The sequence below is a fragment of the Podarcis tiliguerta genome (assembly GCF_965153285.1).
Source record: "Podarcis tiliguerta genome assembly, chromosome: 1".
In the NCBI taxonomy this organism is placed as follows: Eukaryota; Metazoa; Chordata; class Lepidosauria; order Squamata; family Lacertidae; genus Podarcis; species Podarcis tiliguerta.
In genome coordinates, this window is record NC_139534.1 from 123,073,197 (window position 1) to 123,098,039 (window position 24,843).

Genomic DNA, 24,843 nt, shown 5'->3' on the forward strand with positions numbered 1-24,843 from the left:
AAGCAGTTAACCCAAAAGCATGACCAGCCCAAGGTCAGCCTTATGCCCGAGCAGTGATTTGAACCCTTTCGGCCACCCACTCCAAGCCCAGCATGCTGGCTCTCAAATATTTGCTTTGCCCCAAACCATTAAGTTATTTCATTTCTGGCTTTTCAGTTATTTAAATAAAATTGACTGCATCTTAATATTACACCGCTGGCCTGAAACCAATGCCAGAATAGTGCAACATTCAGTCTCCCCAGTAGTGGGTGCTGCTGGGGTGAAAATTGTACTTTATATAAAGTTTGAATAAAAAACAAATACGGTAGATATGTGCTCCAATCCTGTAATGAAGGAGTACCCAATATTATGTTTTAAACACTAAGCAGGAACTTAAAAAAGTTTTGAGGTGGGCAGAGAGTTACAAGGAAAAAATGGGGGGGGGGGCACCAACACATTTTCCTCCAGTAACTTGTTGTTGCATATTTATATCCTGCATTTTTCCCTAACAGGGAAAGCTTTGTACCAGTTTAAATTGGTGCCCATGCAATTCAAGAAATTTCAATAAGAAGTGGGATTTCTGTACTCTGTTACCTAACTCCATTCCTTTTCCTCCTTTTATGTGCAATAGACAGGTAATTTACATCAAAATTTCCACAAGGAGTCATATTATAGCTTTTTATTTTCTTCCATGGGTTGTTCAGCTTAGTAATTAATAAAGGCATTGTTCTTACCAGAACTGACACAATGGAAATAATAAATTAATAAATATGTTACTAAGTAAAGCACAGAAATCTAAACAAGCATCCACTATCAAGTTCCTCTTTTTTATATAAAATAATAATAATTCAATTTTCTCACTTGATAAGTTGGGGAGGGGGAAATAACTGCTTGGACATGAAGTATTATTATTTCCAGTTAAGAAAGTAATCTGAAGTACAAGCCCCCCCCCAAAAAAAAGAGAGCAGGATTCTTTTTCTTTCTTTCTTTTTTTAAAGACAGCTCCTGCATAGAGTTTCCAGGAATTGATGGTTTTCCCCACAACTGAAAGCCTTTCCCCGACAGAGCATCAAAGATGCCAGCTTCCTTTGTTGCTGCTCGTTTTCAAGCTATGCAGAGAGAGGGAAAGAGAGGGGGGGAGAGAGAGGGAGAGAGAGAACATGCCTCACATTTGTATGCAGTGAAATCATGCCAATACATACCAGCACCTTTGAATTAAAAAACAGAATGACTAATAGCCCGAGTCTATGTACACCAGCAGAGGGTTCAGTTCTGCTGGGTGCTGCTTTGGCAGCATGTTCCCTGCAGACAATACACTGGCTAACCAGACCCCTGCAGCCAGCAACACTAAACCTTTTGTTCATCAGCTGGCAGGCAGAGGGTTCATTTTTAAAAAAAATAATATTTATTAAAGGTTTTATAATTACAGAAGAAAAGAAAAAGACATTAAAAAAATTAAAAGACAATACATCAAAAATAAAAGGAAAAAAAATACATCAACACAACAACAAAAAACCAAAAACATTTAAAAACACATCCATTTTCCATATCTTTATCTTTCAATGACTTATTTCCTCGACCTCCTCCCACCTCCCACTTTTGTATTCCAGTTAATAATTAAATCAGCAAATCCTTTCCATCTTTCACTGCTTTCTATCGTTCAATTATCTTAATTTATTTTAACCTTATCTTACCATCAGAACCAGCAGGGTTCAATCCTGCTGGGCACTGCTTTACTATTCAGCATATTTTACCAGCCTACCCCATCCTGCCATTCAACTCTGACATGTGGGTAGGACTGCTCGCTTATAAGTCACCTGGCATCATCATGATGTCAGGATGCACTGACAGATGAAGAATCCTGCCCATCTCTCAAAGTTGGTCCGCTGGGGTGGATCAAGATCTGGCCCCAAAGGTTCCCGGCCTCTAGATTAGGACCATAAATATGATACAGTGAAGGAGCCCTAAAACGTCTTCATGAAGTCTCCAAGTGACTGCAGTTCTTAAGTGCTCCCTTCTCAATGCTGCTCACTCAGGTGCCTTTAACCACAGCCCCAAATCAAGAAGCAGCGAGCAAAACATTGAGTGAACAGGAAAAAGCTGTCATGCAGGTAGGGGGATTTCTGCAGGTGACAGTGGCATTTCCAGGTGACTGGTATCTGCTGTTGTCACCCAGTGTGGAGACTCTATCAGGGTTCCTAAGCGATCTATGGGGTCAAGCAGGCTGTACAAGGAGCTCCTCATCCGGAGCTGGTCTTTGAAGGGCCCCTCTTCCATCACAATCCCCTTGTCTGCCCCCCCCCCCCGCTCAACAAGCTACCGTACTTCTCCTACTATGGCAATGTTCACTAAAAAAAAAGGAGGCCAAATTGAGACAATAAAGGAAAATAAACCCGTCTTAACCATCTTAACTGAGGGACGCGGGTGGCACTGTGGGTTAAACCACAGAGCCTAGGACTTGCTGATCAGAAGGTCGGCGGTTCAAATCCCCGCAACGGGGTGAGCTCCTGTTGCTCAGTCCCTGCTCCTGCCAACCTAGCAGTTCAAAAGCATGTCAAAGTGCAAGTAGATAAATAGGTACCACTCCAGCGGGAAGGTAAACGGCATTTCCGTGCACTGCTCTGGTTCACCAGAAGCGGCTTAGTCATGCTGGCCACATGACCCGGAAGCTGTACGCCGTCTCCCTCAGCCAATAAAACGAGATGAGCGCCGCAACCCCAGAGTCGGCCACGACTGGACCTAATGGTCAGAGGTCCCTTTACCTTTACTTTAACCATCTTAACATAAGTTCAGCATCTACCAAATCTTCAATCTTTTTGGAACCCGGGACCCAACCACCACTAGTCCCAATGTGGAAAATGGAACCATTTTTAGGTTTATTTGTTTTTAACTTCCTCCTTTGTGATCAGCCTCTCCCTGTTTCCCTCCTCCTCCCCCCCAAAAGCCCTACATTTGCTATAAAAAGGGAAATGATGGGCATTTTAGGCCACAGCGTCACACACTTAAGGAGCAGTAAATAAGTAAATTAATAACTGGCATTAGCTGTTGAAATCAAGACGGCATCTAGGTAGGTAAAAACGTAAAGTTCGGTCAAAGGTGACTATGGGGTGCGGCACTCATCTCGCTTTTCAGGCCGAAGGAACCGGCGTTTGTCCACAGACAGCTTTCCGGGTCATGTGGCCAGCATGACTAAATCACTTCTGGCACAATGGGACACCGTGACGGAAGCCAGAGTGCGTGGAAACGCCATTTACCTTCCTGTCACAGTGGTACCTACTTTTCTACTTGCACTGGCGTGCTTTCGAACTACTAGGTTGGCAGGAGCTGGGACAGAGCAACAGGGCTCACCTCATTGAGCAGATTCGAACTGCCAACCTTCCAATCGGCAAACTCAAGAGGCTCAGTGGTTTAGACCCTCCATCTAGGTAAACCCGTACATCAGTGGCATAGCATGGGTTGTCAGCACCCGGGGCAAGGCAAGTAATTTGCGCCCCCTAACCCGGGGCAAGGCAAGTAATTTGCGCCCCCCCCCGCTGCACTGTCCCTCCCCCAGATAGTCCCTCGCTCTCTCTCCGCACCGCACTGCACGCCTGGCACCCTCCCCTCCACAGTGGGCGGCAACCCAGCGGCTCGGATCGGATTCGCACAGCCAGCACTGCAGTGAGATAGAGTGAGTGAGCCAGGTAGGGGCAGAGAGCTGCGAGTGCGAGCGCACCCCCCCCAGATGTTGCGCCCGGTGCGGCCGGCCCCCCCTGCACCCCCCACGCTACGCCACTGCCGTACATGGACCCAGTGTTAAAAAATCAAATGTTAAAAAGGAATACCCAAACTGGTTGTGATAATAAATGAAAAGTGGGGAAACAGAGGAAAACTTATTTCCAAAGGTTATACCTCTTTAACAATGTTTCCGACGCTTAGCTGCTTCTCCCTCTTCAAGAAAATTCTTCCTCTTTTCTGCCTTTACCACTTGTTCCCTTCTGTCCTGATTTTCCTACATTCCAACATACAAAAATCTAAAATTCAATAGAAGCCTGACAAAAAAAATAAATCCACATGGATAATAAACCCACCTAGTTTGAAAATTGCAGCCCACTTTTTAAACAAAACAACAACACATTCCTTGAATTAATTTACAAACCACCACAGTAAATCACGGTGCACTGGGGCAGAAACCACGCTGTAGTATGAGATCAGGGCAGTCAATGGCATGCAATTTGAATTAATTTGACTGGCGGTGGGCTCAGGACATGCAAGGAGCACAAAATGTGCAGGGATACACCATATTTTTCCGTGCATAAGATGCCCCCATGTATAAGATGCTCCCTATTTTGGGGGACTCCAAATTAAGAAAACACCTCTCAGCACTACCCGTGTATAAGACGAGCCCCAATTTTAAACTATTTCTTTGTTGTTAAAAAACCCTAGTCTTATACACAGAAAAATATGGTAATGACAACATACAACCAGTTACTAAATTCAGCAGCAATTGTACAACTCCCTGTTCATTTGTTATTAAAAAGAGTCAAAGCAGCTTGCTGCATGCTCCATGCATCTTAACCCATGTGTAGAGAAGTAGTGTGTGCTTTATTATAACCATGTTATCTACTTTAGCTGCTCATACCAGACAAAGGCTACAAAGTTCTGGGTAGATGTAAAGACTCTCTCAACAGGGTTCTTTATGTCCTCCTTTCAAACCAAAGCCCCTCACGCAACACTGAAACTTATTCTTGCAACTCCCTCTTTCGAATTTCAGAAGTGGCTTGCTATCAGCAAGTCTAGGGGAGAGGGCTTGCGCTGGTGCCTCTGCGCATGCACAAGTGTGTGAAAGTCAAGCACACTGCTGTATGCACACGTAATTCCTTGGTATCAAAATACCCACAAGAAGCATGCAAGCTAGAGATCTGAGAATTATATTCAGTTCTAGCAAACACTAAAGAGTAGCTGGTGGTTTCTTCTACCAGTATGCAGTTTTGTGAAGTCCAATAATTTTTTATTCCCACAATGGTAGTTTCACACATTTCTGACGTTAATTGGTAGCTTTGATATATTCCCCTTATTTCTGATTTTCAGGCTGTAAGTGCCTTTACTTATGTAGCCAAAGCAGATTCACCCACAAACATGAGGGAAGAACCTGTAAGTTCAGGGGAACCCTGAGTTTTGCAGCAACAGAAAAATGATTGCGGGGGCAGGGAGATAAGAGGGGAAAATCACAATATACAGCCCAATGAGAACAAAATGTTCACACACCCCCCCCCCCTAAAAAAATTGCTGGCTACTGGGGTAGAGGAAATTAAAACTGGGTGATGTGGGAATGGAATATGTTGAGAAAGGGCATGGCTGGCAGGAACCCTGAATGGGAACATTCCACATAGCAAAATTTTGTTGCAGGTCCCACTTGTCATTATCAAACCTTGTTTATTATTGCAAACCTTGAGAGCTTTGATGAAGAGATCCCTGAAGGTTTTCATAGTGTTAAAAAGATCGTCTAATGAGTGTGTGTTTCGATCTTCACAGAGATAATCAGCAAGCTCAGCTTTCTTTTCCACCAGGGCATTCATTTCCTCACCCAGTTCCTTGGAAGCATTTATGCTATCCTACTTGCAAACACAATTTGCTCATGTTAGAAAACATTGTTCAAAATAACATTGCACCTGGTGAAGGTTTGTTTGACTGCTTTTTACAGTTTGTATTTTGTTGGTCTTAATGCTCTGTTTAACCATTACTTAGTAATATTATCATAAGCAGCCACAGAAAATAATAATAAATAATAAATAATAATAATAATAATAAATAATAATAATAATAATAATAATAATAATAATAATAATAATTTGTTTGTACCCCGCCCATAAGGTAAGGTATACATTAAAAAAAAAAAAAAAAGAATCAAGGGGGGGGGGTAGTATGTGAAAATAGTCCAAAAAGCTCTCTAGCAGCTTGTGAGCAACTTTCTGAAATAAATAGAATAAAGCCCTTTCTAGCCAATCATCTTTTAGTCTAGTAAATCGTAGGATCATAGAACGAAGGGTCATCTAGTCCAACCCCCTGCAATGCAGAAATCTCAGCTAAAGCATCCATGACAGATGGCCATCCAACCTCTGCTTAAAAACCTCCAAGGAAAAAGAGTCCACAACCTCCCAAGGGAGTCCGTTCCACTGCTGAACAGCTCTTACTATCAGAAAGATCTTCCTGATGTTTAGTCGGAATCTCCTTTCTTGTAACCTGAAGCCACTGGTTCAAGTCCTACCCTTCAGAGCAGGAGAAAACAAGCTTCTTTTCTCAGTTGTTGCCTGGGATCTCGACTTCTTCCTCAAGGAAGCACTTTTTATTTTGGATGGATCTCCTGTTTCGCACCATTCAGTTCACAACGCATTATTGCGAGGAATCTGTCTCCAGCTAGCCAGACCCCTGCAATCTGCAGTACTGTCCGGAATATGCTTGTGCAAAATGGCAAACCCGTCAACTGAAGGAGAGGACGACTCTACTGCAGACAGAACCAACTGGCTTTAAGGCACAATGCGGGCAAACATCTTGTCACTCTCTCTCTCTCTCTCGTGCACGCAATCTCTTGGCAGCAAGGGGCCTTGCTTTCAGAATTTTGCTCGACAGGCTGCCTAAATTAACCAGGCAAGTCTATTTGTTCTTTTCAGCCAGCTGAAGATAAAGTGCATTCATCTCTTCTCTTAATGGGGTGGAGGGGAGCAGCCTGGTTTGCATCCCAGGCACACGAGGCCCCACTTTGCAAAAACCAAGGCACCCGGGGTCTGGACAGCGTCAGAATGAGCCACTTGAGAACCATATGTATGCTGCCAGTTCCATGATGGAAGAAAGATAATACATAAATAAATGTAGGGTGACAAATTAAAAACAAACAGCTAATCTCGCCCTGCACCATCACGCACCAGTGGTCTCTCCTAAACGTTATTCCACACGTTGCACCACTGGATAGCTCAGCTGGTTAGAGCAGGGTGCTGTTAACGCCAAGGTTGCAGGTTCGATCCCTGTATGGGGCAGCTGCATATTCCTGCATTGCAGGGAGTGGTATTAGTTGATCCTCAAGGGCCCTTCCAACTCTCCAGTTCTATGATTCTAAGAAAAGCCATAGGTGCTCCAGTGCCACTCCATTTTCTTTCATTTCAGAGGGGTCATACCTCCATGGTAAAGGTAAAGGTAAAGGGACCCCTGACCATTAGGTCCAGTCGTGACCAACTCTGGGGTTGCGGCGCTCATCTCGCTTTATTGGCTGAGGGAGCTGGCGTACAGCTTCGGGGTCATGTGGCCAGCATGACTAAGCCGCTTCTGGCGAACGAGAGCAGTGCACGGTAACGCCGTTTACCTTCCTGCCAGAGTGGTACCTATTTATCTACTTGCACTTTGACGTGCTTTTGAACTGCTAGGTGGGCAGGAGCAGGGACCGAGCAACGGGAGCTCACCCCGTTGCGGGGATGGACCATTGATCTGACTCACATTCACACCATACATTTAAAGTAATTGTATCAGTCATGGCTTCCCCCACAAAATCCTGGGAACTGTAGTTTGTTAATGGTACAGAGAGCTTAGGACAGTGATGGCCAACCTTGGCCCTCCAGCTGTTTTGGGACTACAGCTCCCATCATCCCTAGCTAACAGGACTAGTAATCAGGGATGATGGGAATTGTAGTCCCAAAACAGAGGGAGGGCCAAGTTTGGCCATCACTGGCTTAGGAGACCTGTAACAAACTACAGTTCCCAGGATTCTTTGTGGAAAACCATGGTCACACATCCACATTGCATGTTCACATTTAGAGCATGGCTTCCCTTAAACAATTCTTGGAACTGTAGTTTAAGGGTGCTGGGAATTGTAGCTCCATGAGGGGTAAGCTACAGTTCCCATTTGTGTGGGGGTTTTTGGGGGGGAGGGAGACATGTACAATAAATGCATTGTGTGGATGTGACCCATGACTCTTAAAGAGAGCAGGGACCTGTGAAACCCATTTAGCAGACACAACTAAGAAACATTCTTGAATAAAAGGAAGTTTGAGTACCATTAGTAAATCCATGTAACTTACTTTAATAGATTTCCCAAACTGGACTTTCACATCATCCTTGGATGAAAATATCTTTTGCTCGATTTCCAACAATTTCTTTAGAAGGCCTTCCACTTCCACTTGCATCTCTTTTACATTGATTCTGGAAGAGGTTTAGTAAAAAAAAAAAAATTACAATCAGCATCTATAGGCAAACACATTCTGGAATCTTCCCTTCCTCAGCACCCCCACCCCCACATGTCTCTCAATGGGAAACACAGAAGGAGAGTCTTTGTGATGAGAGAGATCATGCATGCAAGACAAAAGAAGGAGCCTTATCAATGGTCCTCTAACTGAGAGGAATGTGGATACAGGAATCACATTTCTGCAGCTGTGCCTCTGCAGAGTCCTTGTCCCCAGTGCCCTACAGCTACCCCATCCAGAAAAAGGGAGCTTTTCATCCACAGGGTGCTCCAAAGCTAAGCATTTAGGAATGCTGAAAACACAAGGGCAGGCATAGGCAAACTCGGCCCTCCAGATGTTTTGGGACTACAACTCCCATCATCCCTAGCTAACAGGACTAGTGGTCAGGGATGATGGGAATTGTAGTCTCAAAACATCTGGAAGGCCAAGTTTGCCTATGCCTGCACAAGGGGCTTCCGTTTCAAGGGAACGGTGTGCAAGTTCTGCAACGTACAGCCGAGCTTCATGGAAAACACAGACAAAATCAGAGCACTCCAAGTCATTTGCTCATGTATGTGCACAGAAAACAGCAGATCTATCTGAAAGGCAACACCTGCATTAATGGTTGCAGTGCATCCATTAATAATAAATAATTATAATTATAATTATAATTATAATTATAATTATAATTATAATTATTATTATTACAGTGGTACCTCGGGTTAAGTACTTAATTCATTCCGGAGGTCCGTACTTAACCTGAAACTGTTCTTAACCTGAAGCACCACTTTAGCTAATGGGGCCTCCTGCTGCATCTGCGCCGCCGGAGCATGATTTCTGTTCTCATCCTGAAGCAAAGTTCTTAACCTGAAGCACTATTTCTGGGTTAGCAGAGTCTGTAACCTGAAGCGTATGTAACCTGAGGTACTACTGTATCATTATTATTATTATTATTATTATTATTACTACACAACTGTAGAATATTATTGTGCAATCTTAGAAGGGGTGCGGCTGTGAGGGGCACAGCTGTGACTACCACGAACGGACCCTGCACTTCTGAATTTGCCACCGCACAGCTGGTTAGACATTGTGTTGGGGTAATAGGAAGAAGAGGGGAAGGCAGTGCCTTTGCCCAGTTCTGTGTGTGTCCCCCGCACCCTGGTCCCCGTGCCACAGAATTCTCCACTTGCTCATACAGTGGACACTCGGGTTGCAAACGTGATCCGTGCAGGAAGCATGTTCGCAACTCGCAGCATTCGCAACCCGCAGCGCCACGTCTGTGCACGCGCGGGTTGTGATTTGGTGCTTCTGCACACGCACAAGCACCAAAACCTGGAAGTAACCCGTTCCGGTACTTCCAGGTTCTGTGCGGTGTGCAACCCAAAATCACGCAACCCGAAGCGTCTGTAACCCGAGGTACGACTGTATTCTAATTCTGCTTTAACAAACACACATTAACCTTTTTATTTCAAATGTTAGAAGGGAGGAGAGTTTACCCAGCTGCCTTTGAAACGCACTCCAGGTCACTGGGAAGCTGTAAAAGGTCTCTGTGTTTTTTTTCAACCTCCTAAAACAAAACAAAACAAAAAGCAGGAAAAAAGTAGTAATCATGTATTTGCATCTGTAGAAAGCACCAACCAATTATTAGAAGTGCTAGAAAAAAGGAAGCAGCCTTATATTAAGTTAGGCCATTGGGTTCATAGTTCAGCATTGTCATGGCCTGCTCCAGGATTTGAGGAAGTGTTATGTGGGTTAAACCACAGAGCCTAGGACTTGCCCATCAGAAGGTTGCCGGTTCGAATCCCCGCAACGGGGTGAGCTCCCGTTGCTCGGTCCCTGTTCCTGCCAACCTAGCAGTTCGAAAGCACGTCAAAGTGCAAGTAGATAAACAGGTACCGCTCCAGTGGGAAGGTAAACGGCTAGTGTGATGTAGTGGTTAAGAGCTGTGGACTCGTAATCTGGTGAACCGGGTTCGATTCCCCGCTCCTCCACATGCAGCTGCTGGGTGACCTTGGGCTAGTCACACTTCTCTGAAGTCTCTCATCCCCACTCACCTCACAGAGTGTTTGTTGTGGGGGAGGAAGGGAAAGGAGAATGTTAGCCGCTTGGAGACTCCTTAGGGTAGTGATAAAGCGGGATATCAAATCCAAACTCTTCTTCTTCTTCTTCCGTGCGCTGCTCTGGTTTGCCAGAAGCGGCTTAGTCATGCTGGCCACATGACCCAGAAGCTGCATGCCGGCTTCCTCGGCCAATAAAGCGAGATGAGCGCCCCAACCCCAGAGTCGGTCACGACTGGACCGAGTGGTCAGGGGTCCCTTTACCTTTACCTTTAGCTATCTCTACCTGGAGATACTAGAGATTGGACCTGGGACCTTCTGCATTAGGGGAATTTGTTTATTAAAATGTGTGTACAGTCAAACCTCAGTTCCCGAAAGCCTCCATTATCGTACATTTTGGTCCCAAACACTGAAAACCCAGAAGTAACTGATCCAGTTTTCGAACAATTTTCAGAAGCCAAACAGCTTTCAGGGAGTTTTCTTCCTTTTTCTTCATTGGGTGTTCAGTAGGGCGGTTCATAAAATACCTTTTTTTAAAAAAATGCCTGCTCCAAAGGTCTTATCTTACAACACTAGGGATTATATAGCTATATCTGAAATTTCATGTGTATCAGTTAATATCTTGACCCTCCTCCACGAAAATAGCTGTTTACTTGGCCATTTTCCTATGTCGTGAAGGCTGAAATTTCAATTCAGTGGGGGGGGTGTTCAGGTGTAAAGGGAGGGCCTGGCCAGGTTGGTGAGTAGAGCAAGGAAAGGCAGCAGCCCCTAGCATATTTATAATCATAAAATTGATGTTTTAAAAAGTGCAATCAGTTCTCATAAGGGAGGTCGAGTTCAGTGGTGTAGCGTGGGTTGTCAGCACCCGGAGCAAGGCAAGTAATTTGTGCCCCCTAACCCGTGGATTTTAGCACTCAGAGAGCTGCGAGTGCGAGCGCGCCCCCCCCCAGATGTTGCGCCCGGTGCGGCCGGGCCCCCCTGCACCCCCCACGCTACGCCACTGGTCGAGTTCTATCTTGTCTTAAAACAATACTGCTCCTAATGTAGTCTCAGAATCAAAGTCAAGCTCAAGAAAAGCAGAAAATGCATCTGTACCTCTAGGATGTGATGGAGCAGAGTAATGCTGTTTTTATTTGCTCTTGTCTCTGTTAGTTTGAGCAACGTGCTGATTCTGAAGCCTCCAGCATTCCCACTGTGACGCCCCTGAAAGATCAGATGTGATATGAGCCAACCACACACTTCCAGGAAAAAGGCACACCTAACATGCCCCTTTGTCATCACAGCTGGATGGCAACTATAATAGACCCACAGACATTTAGATATATTGAGAAGCCACCAGACCAGCACCAAACCAAGTATGCAAGTCGAAGGGATGAAAGGGCCCAATAATAAAAATGTATGGTATGGAGAACCAGACCACTCCAGTTCCCATCAGCCCTGGGCTGGCCTAACCAGGATTCAGGGATTACAAGTTCCAAAAGCACCTGGAGGGCCACAGGTTTCCATCCCTAAAGGATCCATAAACTATCAATGAGGAATCTCATCGTACTTGAGCAACAGCAAAAATGTAAACCCAGCCATGCACAAAGCTTACAGGGTGACCTTGGATTAATCTCCAAGGCTAATTAAACGGCTCAGGACTGCAATACAGTAGCACCTCGGGTTAAGAACTTAATTTGTTGCAGAGGTCCGTTCTTAACCTGAGGTACCACTTTAGGTAATGGGGCCTCCCGCTTTCACTGCACTGCCGCCACACGATTTCTGTTCTCATCCTGAAGCCAAGTTCTTAACCCGAGGTACTATTTCTGGGTTTGCAGAGTCTGTAACCTGAAGAGTCTGTAACCTGAAGCACCTGTAACCTGAGGTACCACTGTACCTCAAGGACCGCCTCTTACCATATGAACCTACCCGGACCCTGAGATCACATTCTGAGGCCCTTCTTTTTATGCCTCCTCCTCGAGAGGTCTGGAGGGTGGCAGTATGAGAACAGGCCTTCTCTGCAGTGGCTCCCCATCTGTGGAGTGCTCTCCTCAGAGAAGTTCGCCTGGCGCCTTCATTATACACCTTTAAGGCACCGGGCAAAAAACGTTCCTCTTCAACCAGGCCTTTGGCTGATTGAATCCAATGCACTTTTAAAATGTGTTGGGGAGAGGGGGTTATTGGGTTGTCTTCGTTTGTATTATGTACAGTGGACGCTCAGGTTGCGAACGTGATCCATGCAGGAGGCACGTTCGGAACTCGCAACGCTGCTTCAGCGCATCTGCGCATAGTGCAATTTAGTGGTTCTGCGCATGCGTGAGTGCCGAAACCCGGAAGTAACCCATTCCGGTACTTCTGGGTTCGGTGTGGTGCGCAACCCGAAAACGCGCAACCTGAAGCATCTGTAACCCAAGGTATGACTGTATTTTGTGGTTTTAATGGCCATTTTATGCCATGAACTGCCCTGAGACCTACGGGTATAGGACAGTATACAAATAAATTAATAATAATAATAGTCGCTGAGGCGTCTAGTACAGTGGTAGCTCGGGTTAAGAACTTAATTCATTCTGGAGGTCCATTCTTAACCTGAAACTGTTCTTAACCTGAAGCACCACTTTAGCTGATGGGGCCTCCTGCTGCCGCCCTGCGATTTCTGTTCTCATCCTGAAGCAAAGTTCTTAACCTGAGGTACTATTTCTGGGTTAGCGGAGTCTGTAACCTGAAGTGTATGTAACCCGAGATACAGTGGTGCCTCGAGTTACATACGCTTCAGGTTACATACACTTCAGGTTACAGACTCCGCTAACCCAGAAATAGTACCTCGGGTTAAGAACTTTGCTTCAGAAATCACGCAGTGGCAGCAGGAGGCCCCATTAGCTAAAGTGGTGCTTCTGGTTAAGAACAGTTTCAGGTTAAGAACGGACCTCCAGAATGAATTAAGTACTTAACCCGAGGTACCACTGTACATGAACAACAACAAAAGGTATACCTACTCACCCATGAAATTTGGCACTATCAGCACCTTTTACCCCAGGGATAGGGAACATCAGGCCTGAGGCGTGGTGGGTATACAAAATGTAGTCCTCCAGGCCTCTCTATGTGGCCCAGGAAACCCACCCCAGGCTACAACTTTCAGTGGCCCCAGTGTTTTTGCCTGGCCAGGATGCATCCTTGAATTCCCCCTAATGCCTCTTTCTTCCTTGTCTGGATAGACAACAGAAAGGGGTTAAGCACGTGTGTGTATAAACTAGCCTACCGTACAAAGGCAAAAGTTTACGTTGATTGCTCCACCCACTTTTGCCCCGGCCCCACCCACCACTGGCATAGGACTCCTCCAAGGGTCGCCTAGAAGGCAACGTGGCCTCTTAGGGTAAAACAGGTTCCCCACCCCTGTCTCAGCCTAACCTACTTTGCAGGGTTGTTGCAAAGATAAACCAGGGGCAGAAGGGGACCATATACAATAGTCTAAAGTTCCCAGGAGGAAAGGGTTAGGAAAGAAGAGATAAAAAAAGGTGAGACAGGTAGGTATTGCCCCACTCTCCCCACCTTCTTACATAATTTAAAAAGTTTCCAACTTTCAGAATCAACTGGCAGAACAATGGCAGACGCCGGTTTGTAAGAAGCGCTGAAAAAGAGAAGAATGCAAATGTCGTTTTTACTTGGAGTTTGCACAAAAAACCACCCCTGCTGCTCCATATCTTGCATTTAAACTCAGGAAGAAAGTAATATTTAGGTTGCAATTGAAAACTGAACTCAGTGGGCAGTTCTTCTGAGTACTCTTGTATTGAATTGTTAAAGGTAAAGAGACCCCGACCGTTAAGTCCAGTCGCGAACGACTCTGGGGTTGTGGTGCTCATCTCGCTTTACTGGCTGAGGGAGCCAGCGTTTGTCCACAGACAGCTTCTGGGTCATGTGGCCAGCATGACTAAGCCGCTTCTGGTGAACCAGAGCAGCGCATGGAAATGCCGTTTACCTTCCTGCCACAGTGGTACCTATTTATCTACTTGCACTTTGACGTGCTTTCGAACTGCTAGGTTGGCAGGAGCAGGGACCGAGCAATGGGAGCTCACCCCATCACGGGGATGGGGCAAGCCCTAGGCTCAGTGGTTTAGAACTTAATTGTTAGTTGTCTTTAAATGATGAGTAACTGGGGGTATCCAATTAAGTCACTGATATAAAGCTACACAGAACTACGAAGTGTGTGAGTCCTATAAAAATGCAAATAAAAATCAAAGCATCTCCAAAAAGACATTAGAGTTTTCGGCTAGCATTATTTTCACCTGTTTGGGTAACTTGAGCAAATTAATTTATTTAATCTGGATTGTCAATGGTTACTGGTCTCAATGGCTAAGTTCTACCTCCATTGTTGAAGGCAGTATGCTGGGAATCACAAGCAGGCTGAGGGTCCTGCTGTGCTCCTGTTTGTGGGCTTTTGAGAGCATCTGGTTGGCCACCGTGAGAAGAGGATACTGAATTAGATGGGTCTTTGGTCTGATCCAGCACAACTCTTCTTATGTTCTCATGCTGCCATTCCACCCTTAGTCTGGGCAAGAGCAGCATTTGGTACCAGATGCAAAACTCAAAATAAAACTGGAAGCTTGGGATTGTGGTTTTTAAAGGGAATTTACAGATCATGAGGATGGGAGGTGTGTTAAATGGTCTCTTTAAATTTGAAGGTTCATTATTGTTCCACAAGATGTGTATTTCTTTAAAGGCCAGAGCAAATAACGTGACCTAGTTTTACAGCTGTGAAGCAGTATAGCAGATGCTGCTGCTGCTGCTGCTGTTGTTGTTGTTTAGTCGTGTATGACTCTTTGTGACCCCATGGACCAGAGCATGCCAGGCACTCCTGTCTTCCACTGCCCCCCTTAGTTTGGTCAAACTCATGGTGGTAGCTTTGAGAACACTATCCAGCCATCTCGTCCTCTGTCGTCCCCTTCTCCTTGTGCCCTCAATCTTTCCAACATCAGGGTCTTTTCCAGGGGGTCTTCTCTTCTCATGAGGTGGCCAAAGTATTGGAAACTCAGCTTCACAATCTGTCCTTCCAGTGAGCACTCTGGGCTGATTTCCTTCAGAATGGATCAGTTTGATCTTCTTGGGGTCCATGGGACTCTCAAGAGTCTCCTCCAGCACCATAATTCAAAAGCATCTATTCTTCGGCGATCAGCCTTCTTTATGGTCCAGCTCTCACTTCCATACATCACTACGGGAAAACCATAGCTTTAACTATATGGACCTTTGTTGGCAAGGTGATGTCTCTGCTTTTTAAGATGCTGTTAAGTTGTGGTAATTAAGCTGTTGGGTATGGTATATAAAGAGCAGCATGTAGCTCTCTCAGTACCCTGATGGATGGGTCATGCTTATTGATATATTGTAATTTAGTGTAAAAGGAGTTTTTGTTTTTATTATTAAAACCTAGCAAAAGTTAGTTTTGCGTTTCTTGAATTTGTGGTCTCCCCAGCACACCCTCTGCAGCGCAACTAGTCTGCAAAATAACCAACAAGGTGCCTCCAGTCAATGACAACAATACTAAGTAAGACAGACCAATGGTGTGAATCTGTTTCATTTGTTCCTAAATTTCGTAGCCCACTTACTTTCAGCAGCTGCTCTGACCAATTTTGCTTTGGGCCAAAGCAGATCCAGCATAATGTTGGTCTCCGTACATACCAGCATGCCTTCAATCCTCAAGTGGTAACTAGGAAGAGAAATCAGTATTTTTTTATTTAAAAACAATGATCATCATCAGACCTAGTAAATGGAGCCATGGACGAGGCAATTAAAAACCACACTAGGATCTCGTTAGCACATTCAGCTCAAAGTATGGAATAGTTCACAAAAATATTAACATAACAGTGTGTCACTTTTCCATCCCAGCAATGCTCCCCAATTTGATTTCGTTCTCCACCTTCTCCAAAAGACCTTTCTGAAAATCTGCTTCTTCCACTGGCATTACTACCCCAACCTTCACTGTAGCTTCACCCAATCTCTGAAGACCAGCGCATTTCAGAACTTTCTTACCCTTAGCAGCTGAAAATGTACCGTAATTTCTAACCTATGTGTGCTTTCTCTAGAAGCCAGAGCATTCCTTATTTAGCATGAACCATACATGCGCCTTTGTTCTAGCTGTATTTCCAGGAGACAACAGACTTTGACCCTGTCTAGCATCCACGGATAAACTGGTGAAAAGGAGTAAATAAGATTTGTTTGGAGCTGCAATTCAAGCGTCAGCAATGGACTCTCAAGTTCTCGACTGGTCCTGCTTACACCCAAGCCAGCCATTGGACCCTCCTGGACAGGAAGGTCTATGGAAGACTTCATGTTTCAACTGGGATGTTGCCTGAGTAACAAGGCCTTATTGGCGCCAGTATAGCTCCGCGTTCCCTTTCCAATCCAGCTCCTGTTTGTCCCTCATTTCCAAGGTCCTCCTTCCTGGATCTCTCTAACCCTTGTGTGCTTCTCAGTTCCAATTCCTCCTTGCTTCTTGGCTCTGATTCATTTCCTGGCTCACCTTGGAGAGCTGCCTACAGCTCTGCCCTGACAAACACCCAGGGCTAGGGCAAGAGACCCTTTGCTGAAAGATGGTGTTGTTGTTGTTGTTTAGTCATTCAGTCGTGTCCGACTCTTCGTGACCCCATGGACCAGAGCACGCCAGGCACTCCTGTCTTCCACTGCCATCCGGAGTTTGGTCAGACTCATGTTTGTAGCTTCGAGAACACTGTCTAACCATCTCGTCCTCTGTCGTCCCCTTCTCCTTGTGCCCTCCATCTTTCCCAGCATCAGGGTCTTTTCCAGGGAGTCTTCTCTTCTCATGAGGTGGCCAAAGTATTGGAGTCTCAGCTTCACAATCTGTCCTTCCAGTGAGCACTCAGGGCTGATTTCCTTAAGAATGGATGCGTTTGAAAGATGGTGCCCCGGCGCAAAAAACCCCAACAACCCCAAAACAAATCCACTTCTAGAAGCTGACTTGATTGGCAGTTGTCACACTGGTGACAGGACAATGGCCTCTAGCACAGCAGTTGGGGGTAGCAGACTTACTTATTTTTATTTTCTGAAAGATTTTTATTCTTCTTTTTAAAAAATAGATTTCTTCCCTTCCCTTCCCTTTATCGCAAGTCACCAGGACAGGATACAGCAATGAAACTGGGCCCTCAAAAGGCAAGTCGCTCCAAAATCAAGGCAAAGAAAAAGACAATAATATATTGAGATAGTTCACAGAATATGGTTCTGAATGGAAAATAGGGGAAAGAAATACTGGGCAAATCCTTCCTCAGCATTCTGTTGGTGCAGGAAAGGCTTGCAAATGTAAAAACAATACAAACATTTAAAAAAGAATTGCAAGTAGCCAAACAGTTAAAAATATAGTAATTCCAATAGAGATGCAGACTTAGGTGACACAAACGTTTCGCTCACAATCCCCTGCTGTCAGTCCTCTGCCGCCGGCGCCACCCCACAAGAAACTGCTGCCTGAGGCAGCCACCTCACTCTACCTAATGGTAGAACCAGCCCTGCAAACGCCTATGCTAGTCATGCAGAACTTGTAGGCAAGGGGAAGTAAAAGACAGCTCTTACCTGGGAACTTCAAGGAGACACAGATAAAACTGATCTGCATTTCCTAGCTTGGCTTTTTCGCCCTTGAATGCTTTCATTCTCTCAATCTGACAAAAGAGAGTAAGACTTGTCACTACCAGCTCTGAACTGCAAGCAGCAATACCCAGACATATTACATTGCTTTTTTTTGTGAACCACTTAAAGTGTGCGTTTCCCACCCCCTTTAACTGTATGAAGCAACAAGCATTTTATAAATTAAGAAATAAATATTAAGAAGAGGACTACAGTTCCCAGAGCCCTTTGGGGGATGCATGCTCTAGTTATCTCCTGCTTGGACTACTGCAATGGGCTCTACGTGGGGCTACCTTTGAAAGTGACTTGGAAACTGCAATTAATTCAGAATACGGCAGCTAGACTGGGAGTGGCTGCCGGGACCACATAACACCGGTCCTGAAAGACCTTCATTGGCTCCCAGTATGTTTCCGAGCATTCAAAGTGTTGGTGCTGACCTTTAAAGCCCTAAACAGCCTCGGTCCTGTATACCTGAAGGAGCGTCTCCACCCCCATTGTTCAGCCCGGACACTGAGATCCAGCTCCGAGGGCCTTCTGGCAGTTCCCTCACTGTGACAAGTGAGGTTACAGGGAACCAGGCAGAGAGCCTTTTTGGTAGCAGCACCTGCCCTGTGGAACGCCCTCCCAGCAGATGTCAAGGCAATAAACAACTATTTTACTTTTAAAAGACACCTGAAGGCGGCCCTGTTTAGGGAAGTTTTTAATGTCTGACGCTGTATGGTTTTTGATATTTGGTTGGAAGCCGCCCAGAGTGGCTGGGGAGACCCAGTCAGATGGGCGGGGTATAAATAATAAATTATTATTATTATTAAAATGTCAGAGGCATCATGCCACTGAATACAACTTGCTGGGAATCGCAGGTGAGCAGAGCACTGTGGAGCTTATGCCCAGCTTTGCAGACTGGGTGGCCACTCTGAGAACAGAGCTGCATCAGCCACTGGCCTGATGAAAGCAGGCTCGTCTTATGGTATGTACGCACTCACGTGCCTTGCCAGCTCCAGGGAGGTCAGGAGCAACACTTGTGATTGCCTGGCAACTTCCAAATATGCTCTCTTAACAGTTGCAGAGCATGACTAATGGCTTTGAGACAACTCTCAAGTTATTTCTTAACTTAACCTTCAGAAACAGCAAGACATCTGGCACGGGTTCCGGTTCCATGAATGAAAGAAAGCTAGTCTGGTGCAGTGATGACAGTGGGGAGGGGAGAACCTTCACTCCCAATTTGGGGGTTGCATTCCCCCGGGGGTTCTTCTGTGTGCCAGTGGTGGGTGGGGCCACAGGCAAAAGTAGGCGGGACAGGGCCACTCCCTCCCCCCTTTCTCTCTCCCTCCCCCCCTTTCTCTTTCCCTCCTCCGACCTTCCCATCTGCATGTAATTAAGCCATGCATAACACCCTCAGCTGTTACAGGCTCAGGGAAATTGCAAGAACTTTCTTGGTGCACTAATAAGCACATCTAAAATTAATATGGGGGGAAGCCAGTATTCATACCTCATGGTTTTTGGGCAGAAGCTTCATTAGGTTTTTCAGGGTCTCTTCGTCAAACATGCTCCTGTCTCCTTTCCAAATCATGTCGGCTATTTGCTGATTCGAGCTACAGGAAAGGAGTGGAATGGTTAAGATGCACAAACATAAAAGCTAGGAAGAAATCTCAGCACAGGTGGCCCATCCCCCCAACTTACGAGGGAGTTACGTTCCGGGCCCCCGCGTGCATAAGTGAAATCACATCAAATGGGGAGCACCCTCTAAACACCCTTTAAACACCCTCTCTTCAATCAAAAGTACTGGATCCAAAAATATCCACAGCTAGAATTGAAAATCTGGAGGAGGCGGGAGGACATGCGGGGGGGCTGAGCAGTGTAAACAAAGCCCCACTGCGCCTCATGTCTCTTTAGGGCTTCCTCCACCCTCTTTGGGCTCCAGGGAGGGTCTGCTTGCAAGCCATGAGGACTCATCAGCTCTCTCCCGCAATTTCCAGGTTTTAATTGAATTATTTACTTATTTCCTGGCGACGCACCTATACGCAGTTGTGCAAAAGTCAGTAGTGTATGGGGGGGGGGGGAGGGTGCCTGTAAATGGGAGAGTTGTTGACAGGGTTGTTGACCGGTTGGATCCAGTTCACATGCTTTATTACTGAAGGACCCATGCAAAGTGAAATCACAGCACAAATCCCTTGGCAGATGGCTTGCGTCAGGACTTTCCAAACTATGCGTCGCGACACATTAGTGTGTTGGCTGCAGTGTGTAAGTGTGTCGTGAAAACGCTCCCCGCGCTCCTCCCCCGGGAGCTGGAAAGGGGATAGTTTAACCTCTGGTTTGCTAGTAAAACTGAATTACCATGTCGCGAAATTATGCAAGTCTAAAAAGTGTGTCGCCAACATGAAAAGTTTGGAAAGCTCTGGGCTTACGTAGTCATCTCCTTTGGTTTCCTATGCAGTGTTCAGCCAGCTTGGCCCCTCTTAAAAACTTTTGTCATACAGTGGTACCTCAGGTTACATACGCTTACATACGCTTCAGGTTACATAAACTTCAGGTTACAGACTCCGCTAACCCAGAAATAGTACCTCGGGTTACGAACTTTGCTTCAGGATGAGAACAGAAATCGCAGAGCGGCAGCAGGAGGCCCCATTAGCTAAAGTGGTGCTTCAGGTTAAGAACAGTTTCAGGTTAAGAACAGACCTCCGGAACGAATTAAGTACAGTGGTGCCCCGCAAGACGAATGCCTCACAAGACGGAAAACCCGCTAGACGAAAGGGTTTTCTGTTTTGGAGGTGCTTCGCAAAACGAATTTGCTATGGGCTTGCTTTGCAAGACCCCCCCCCCCTTTTCCCCAAGCCCCTAAGCTGCTTAACAGCTGTTCGCTAAGCCGCTTAACAGCTGATCGCTAAGCCGCTTATCAGCTGATCTAAGCCGCTAATAGCCTTTTAGCAGCTAATCCGCTAATCCCTTAAACCTTTAATAGCCGCTAATAGCCTTTTAGCAGCTAATCTGCTAATCCCTTAAGCCTTTAATAGCCGCTAATAGCCGCTAAACCGCTAATAGCGCTAATAGTGCTAATCCGCTAATGGGCTTGCTTCACAAGACGAAAAAAAACCGCAAGACGAAGAGACTCGCGGAACGGATTCTTTTCGTCTTGCAAGGCACCACTGTACTTAACCCGAGGTACCAGTGTGGTGTAGTGGTTAAGAGCGGTAGTAATCTGGGAAACCGGGTTCGCATCTCCGCTCCTCCACATGCAGCTGCTGGGTTTCCTTGGGCTAGTCACACTTCTTTGAAGTCTCTCAGCCCCACTCACCTCACAGAGTGTTTGTTGTGGGGGAGGAAGGGATAGTAGAATGTTAGCCGCTTTGAGACTCCTTAAAGGGAGTGAAAGGCGGGATATCAAATCCAAACTCTTCTTCTTCTTCTACCACTGTACTTATATGCTCTCACTGGTGGTAGAGAGGAAACAAACTGGAAGTAGAGAGATCATCTCAGGGGCATCTCCCGCTAAAATGGATCTTGGAAAGACCTTTGCCTTAAGACCTTGGAGAGCCAGTGCCAATCAGACTAGACAATAGTTGCGCCAACGATCTGATGCCCTACAAGGCTTCCTATTTGCTCCTGTTGAAGTTCTGCCTGTGCTGCTGGGGGCCAGGTTTAGTCATCGCTCCCCCTCACCCCACCCAACACATTTCATTGACCAAGTAACTCTCACCATTTAAATTGCTTTAGCACTATGTTCAGATGGAGACTTTTCTTTCGATCTACGAAGGAAATCTGTTTAAGAGGGGGGTGGTTAAAAAAAATTAGTAGCAGGAACAAGTTAATACTGCTTGCCTACTTTCTTTGAACAAAGCTCTGAGACACAGAGAATGTGCAGTGGTTTTCAGATTCCTCACCATCTCCCCACTTCCTAGCATTTTTATAGTGCTATATGTTATGTTGTTATGTTATGTTATGTTATGTTGTTATGTTATGTTATGTTTTATGTTATGTTATGTTATGTTATATGTTGTGTTATGTGTTATGTTATGTTATGTGTTATGTTATGTTATGTTATGTTTTATGTTATGTTATGTTATGTTATGTTATGTTATGTTATGTTATGTTATGTTGTTGTTATGTTATGTTATGTTATGTTATGTTATGTTATGTTATATGTTGTGTTAATCTGCTTTCCTCACAAAATTGACCCAAAACAAACTAACACAGTATAAACACAAAAAAACCAATCAGAAAAGGCACATCCTAAAAACACATTTGTACAAACAAAGACAGGTCTTAAGAGATGCCAAGGGGCTGACTTTGGTAATCTTTCGTCACATGGCAAGGCCAAAATTTGGTGCCCTCAAGTGGATCTTTACAGCTATGGATCTTCTCAATTTCTGCTCCCCCTTGGCTTGCTGTCCTCTCCGAGAGAGCCACCCCCCTCTCCCGGCCCAAAATCCAGCACTGGAGATCCTGCCCTGCTAAAAGAGACCACAAGTGCTTAAAACCCATCAAATTATGGGGAATGACACTCAGCTATTGTACCTCCTTTGGCTTCTTCAGTCTGAGTTCTGTTTTCTCCTGCTGGCTTGCCTGAGGGACACAGAAGAGTCGCTCTATGCTAATATAATCAGGCTCTATAACTTCATCACCATTGGTCACCGCTGAAGTCCAGAGAGAACGACCACCTGGAAAAGACGCACAATGATGGAGAATTTCCAGCTCTACAATCCTATGATTCTGTGGACATCTGCAGTGCCACAGCTTAACCACCCCTGGTTTATTATAGAACACACCTGAAAACAGCCATGTTGGAGCCAGACCAAAGACCCATCCAGTCCAGCATCTTAATAATTTTATTATTTAAGCCCCATCAAGCTGGGTTGGCTTGTTCTCAGATGCCCATGGGAAGCCCACAACCAGAACCTGAATGCAGTGGGCAGCAGAGGTAGGACAAAGCCACCGTACTCACTTTTCGTGGCATCTAAGGGAAGCGTTTGCCAGTTGAACGGCTTCATTTTCAGCATTGGCCTCTGAGCCTTTGTGGAGCCTTCAACACTGCAGGACGGCAGGGCCTTGTTGCACAGAGATGTGGCCTTCATCAAAGGAGGGGAAGGAGGGGGTGGCAGAGGTGAAAGCGGAAGCCGCAGCATAGGCAGAGACGGGAACTCTCTGGGCGTGGCATGTGCAGTTGGAAGCTGGCAAGTCTGCAAGTTCTCAGAGGATGGAGATGTTGTCGTGGCTTCCATTGAGTCAAGTATATCTTGAGAGCTTCTCTTTCTGCTTGAGGGTTCTTCTTCCAAGTCCATGTCCACCTGAATGCACTTACTTGTTTTCTTGGTAAGGTGTTTTGCACCCAGGTGGCTTTTCGCAAAACATTCTTTGCAGCTCAGAGGTTGCTCCATCATGGCTTTTTCTTCCTTTCATTCCAAAACCCCCCAAAAGAGAATGGAGACATTTATTTTCAAAACTGGGATCAAGCAAGAGCATTTCCATCCACAGTGTATCTAAAAGTGATTCTGAAAACATTGGTGATGATTGTGTTGAATCTGCCATATTTGAAATCATAAGCAAGGACACTGAAACCAGTACCAAAAAAATCAAGGTTATGGGTTTGATTCCCGTATGGGACAGCTGCACATTCCTGGACTAGGTGATCCTCAGAGCCCATTTTAACTCTACAATTCTATGATTTGCACTGAGTAATGGAATCACAACATTTGGGGCCTGTGTCTGTTGTATCTCGAATTACAGATAGAGCTGTATATGGAACCCTGTACGGCACAGTATTTTTCGCTCCATAAGACACACTTTTTCCCTCCTAAAAAGTAAGGGGAAATGTGTGTGCATCTTATGGAGCGAATGCAGGCGGGAGGCAGGCGGGAAAAGCCCCCAAGATCCGCACACACGCTCCGCTGTCACTGACGGGCTGTCCTTCTCCCACCTCGTAGAAAAGCCCGCAAGAGCTGTGCTCCCTTTAAAGAGCGTGCGGCTCTTGCTGGCTTTTGCGGGAGGTGGGGAAAGGGACAGAGGGCAGCCCCTCAGTCCCTTTCCCCAGCTCCCGGAAAAGCTCCCAAGAGCTGTGCTCCCTTTCACGAGCCGTGTGGAACTCCACGCAGCTCGTGAAAGGGAGCGCTGAGCAGAGCCTGGGATGCATACAGGCTCTGCTCAGCGCTCCCTTTAAAAATATTTTTTCCTTGCATTCCCCCTCTAAAAGCTAGGTGCGTCTTATTGTCAGGTGCGTCTTATGGAGCGAAAAATACGGTAGTTTACAAAACCGGTGCTTCTGGCACAGACACTTGTGCCCCAAATACATTTTTTCTTCTCAAAAGAAAAACTCAAGTTGAGTTCTAGCCCTCGTGTTCTGGGTTCTAGTTTCGTGGTAGTCCACCTGCCTTGCATACAGAAGGCATCAGGTTCATTCCTTGGTGTCTACAGGTGAGGCGGAGAATGGCTGCAATCTTGAGAGAGCCATTTCCAGTTTAAGATAATATTGAGCTGAGGGACCCATACCCTGAAACAACATAACATATATGCAACTGCTTTCAAGCTATCTTTGCCCTTTAAAAAAATGAAAGCTGAGGTCCAGCGCCGAGGGCCTTCTGGCGGTTCCCTCACTGCAAGAAGCAAAGCTGCAGGGAACCAGGCAGAGGGCCTTCTCGGTAGTGGCGCCCGCCCTGTGGAACGCCCTCCCATCAGATGTCAAAGCGATAAACAACTACCTGACATTCAGAAGACATCTTAAGGCAGCCCTGTTCAGGGAAGTTTTTAATGTGTGACATTTTTGTGTATTTTTTGTCTCTGCAGAAGCCGCCCAGAGTGGCTGGGGAAACCCAGCCAGATGGGCGGGGTACAAATAATAAATTATTAATTATTATTATTATTATTATTAATCTGATAGCCAACTCAGTTCTCCAAGTACACTTAGTTCCTTACGTAGCCAAAACAGCACCAACCGCAAACAAGAGGGATGTATCAGAGGAAGCTGCTCTATGCTGAATCAGACCCTTGGGCCCATCTAGTTCAGTAGTATCTACTCTGACTGGCAGCAG

At 45.7% G+C, this 24,843-nt stretch overlaps 1 protein-coding gene across 1 annotated transcript; it reads right to left on the reverse strand.

Annotated features, from left to right (window-relative positions):
- Positions 1-461: 461 nt before the first annotated feature.
- LOC310676059 (inverted formin-2-like) lies at positions 462-23,209 on the reverse strand. Its single transcript, XM_083437392.1, has 13 exons — positions 22,764-23,209; positions 22,337-22,479; positions 21,519-21,580; positions 19,314-19,416; positions 17,774-17,859; positions 15,799-15,899; positions 13,759-13,829; positions 11,321-11,428; positions 9,665-9,735; positions 8,028-8,148; positions 5,409-5,573; positions 3,871-3,970; positions 462-1,088 (listed from the first exon to the last, which is right to left on the reverse strand). The coding sequence occupies exons 1-12, from the start codon at positions 23,197-23,199 to the stop codon at positions 3,875-3,877; spliced, it is 1,563 nt and encodes a 520-aa protein (XP_083293518.1). The 5' UTR covers positions 23,200-23,209; the 3' UTR covers positions 462-1,088; positions 3,871-3,874.
- Positions 23,210-24,843: the final 1,634 nt, after the last annotated feature.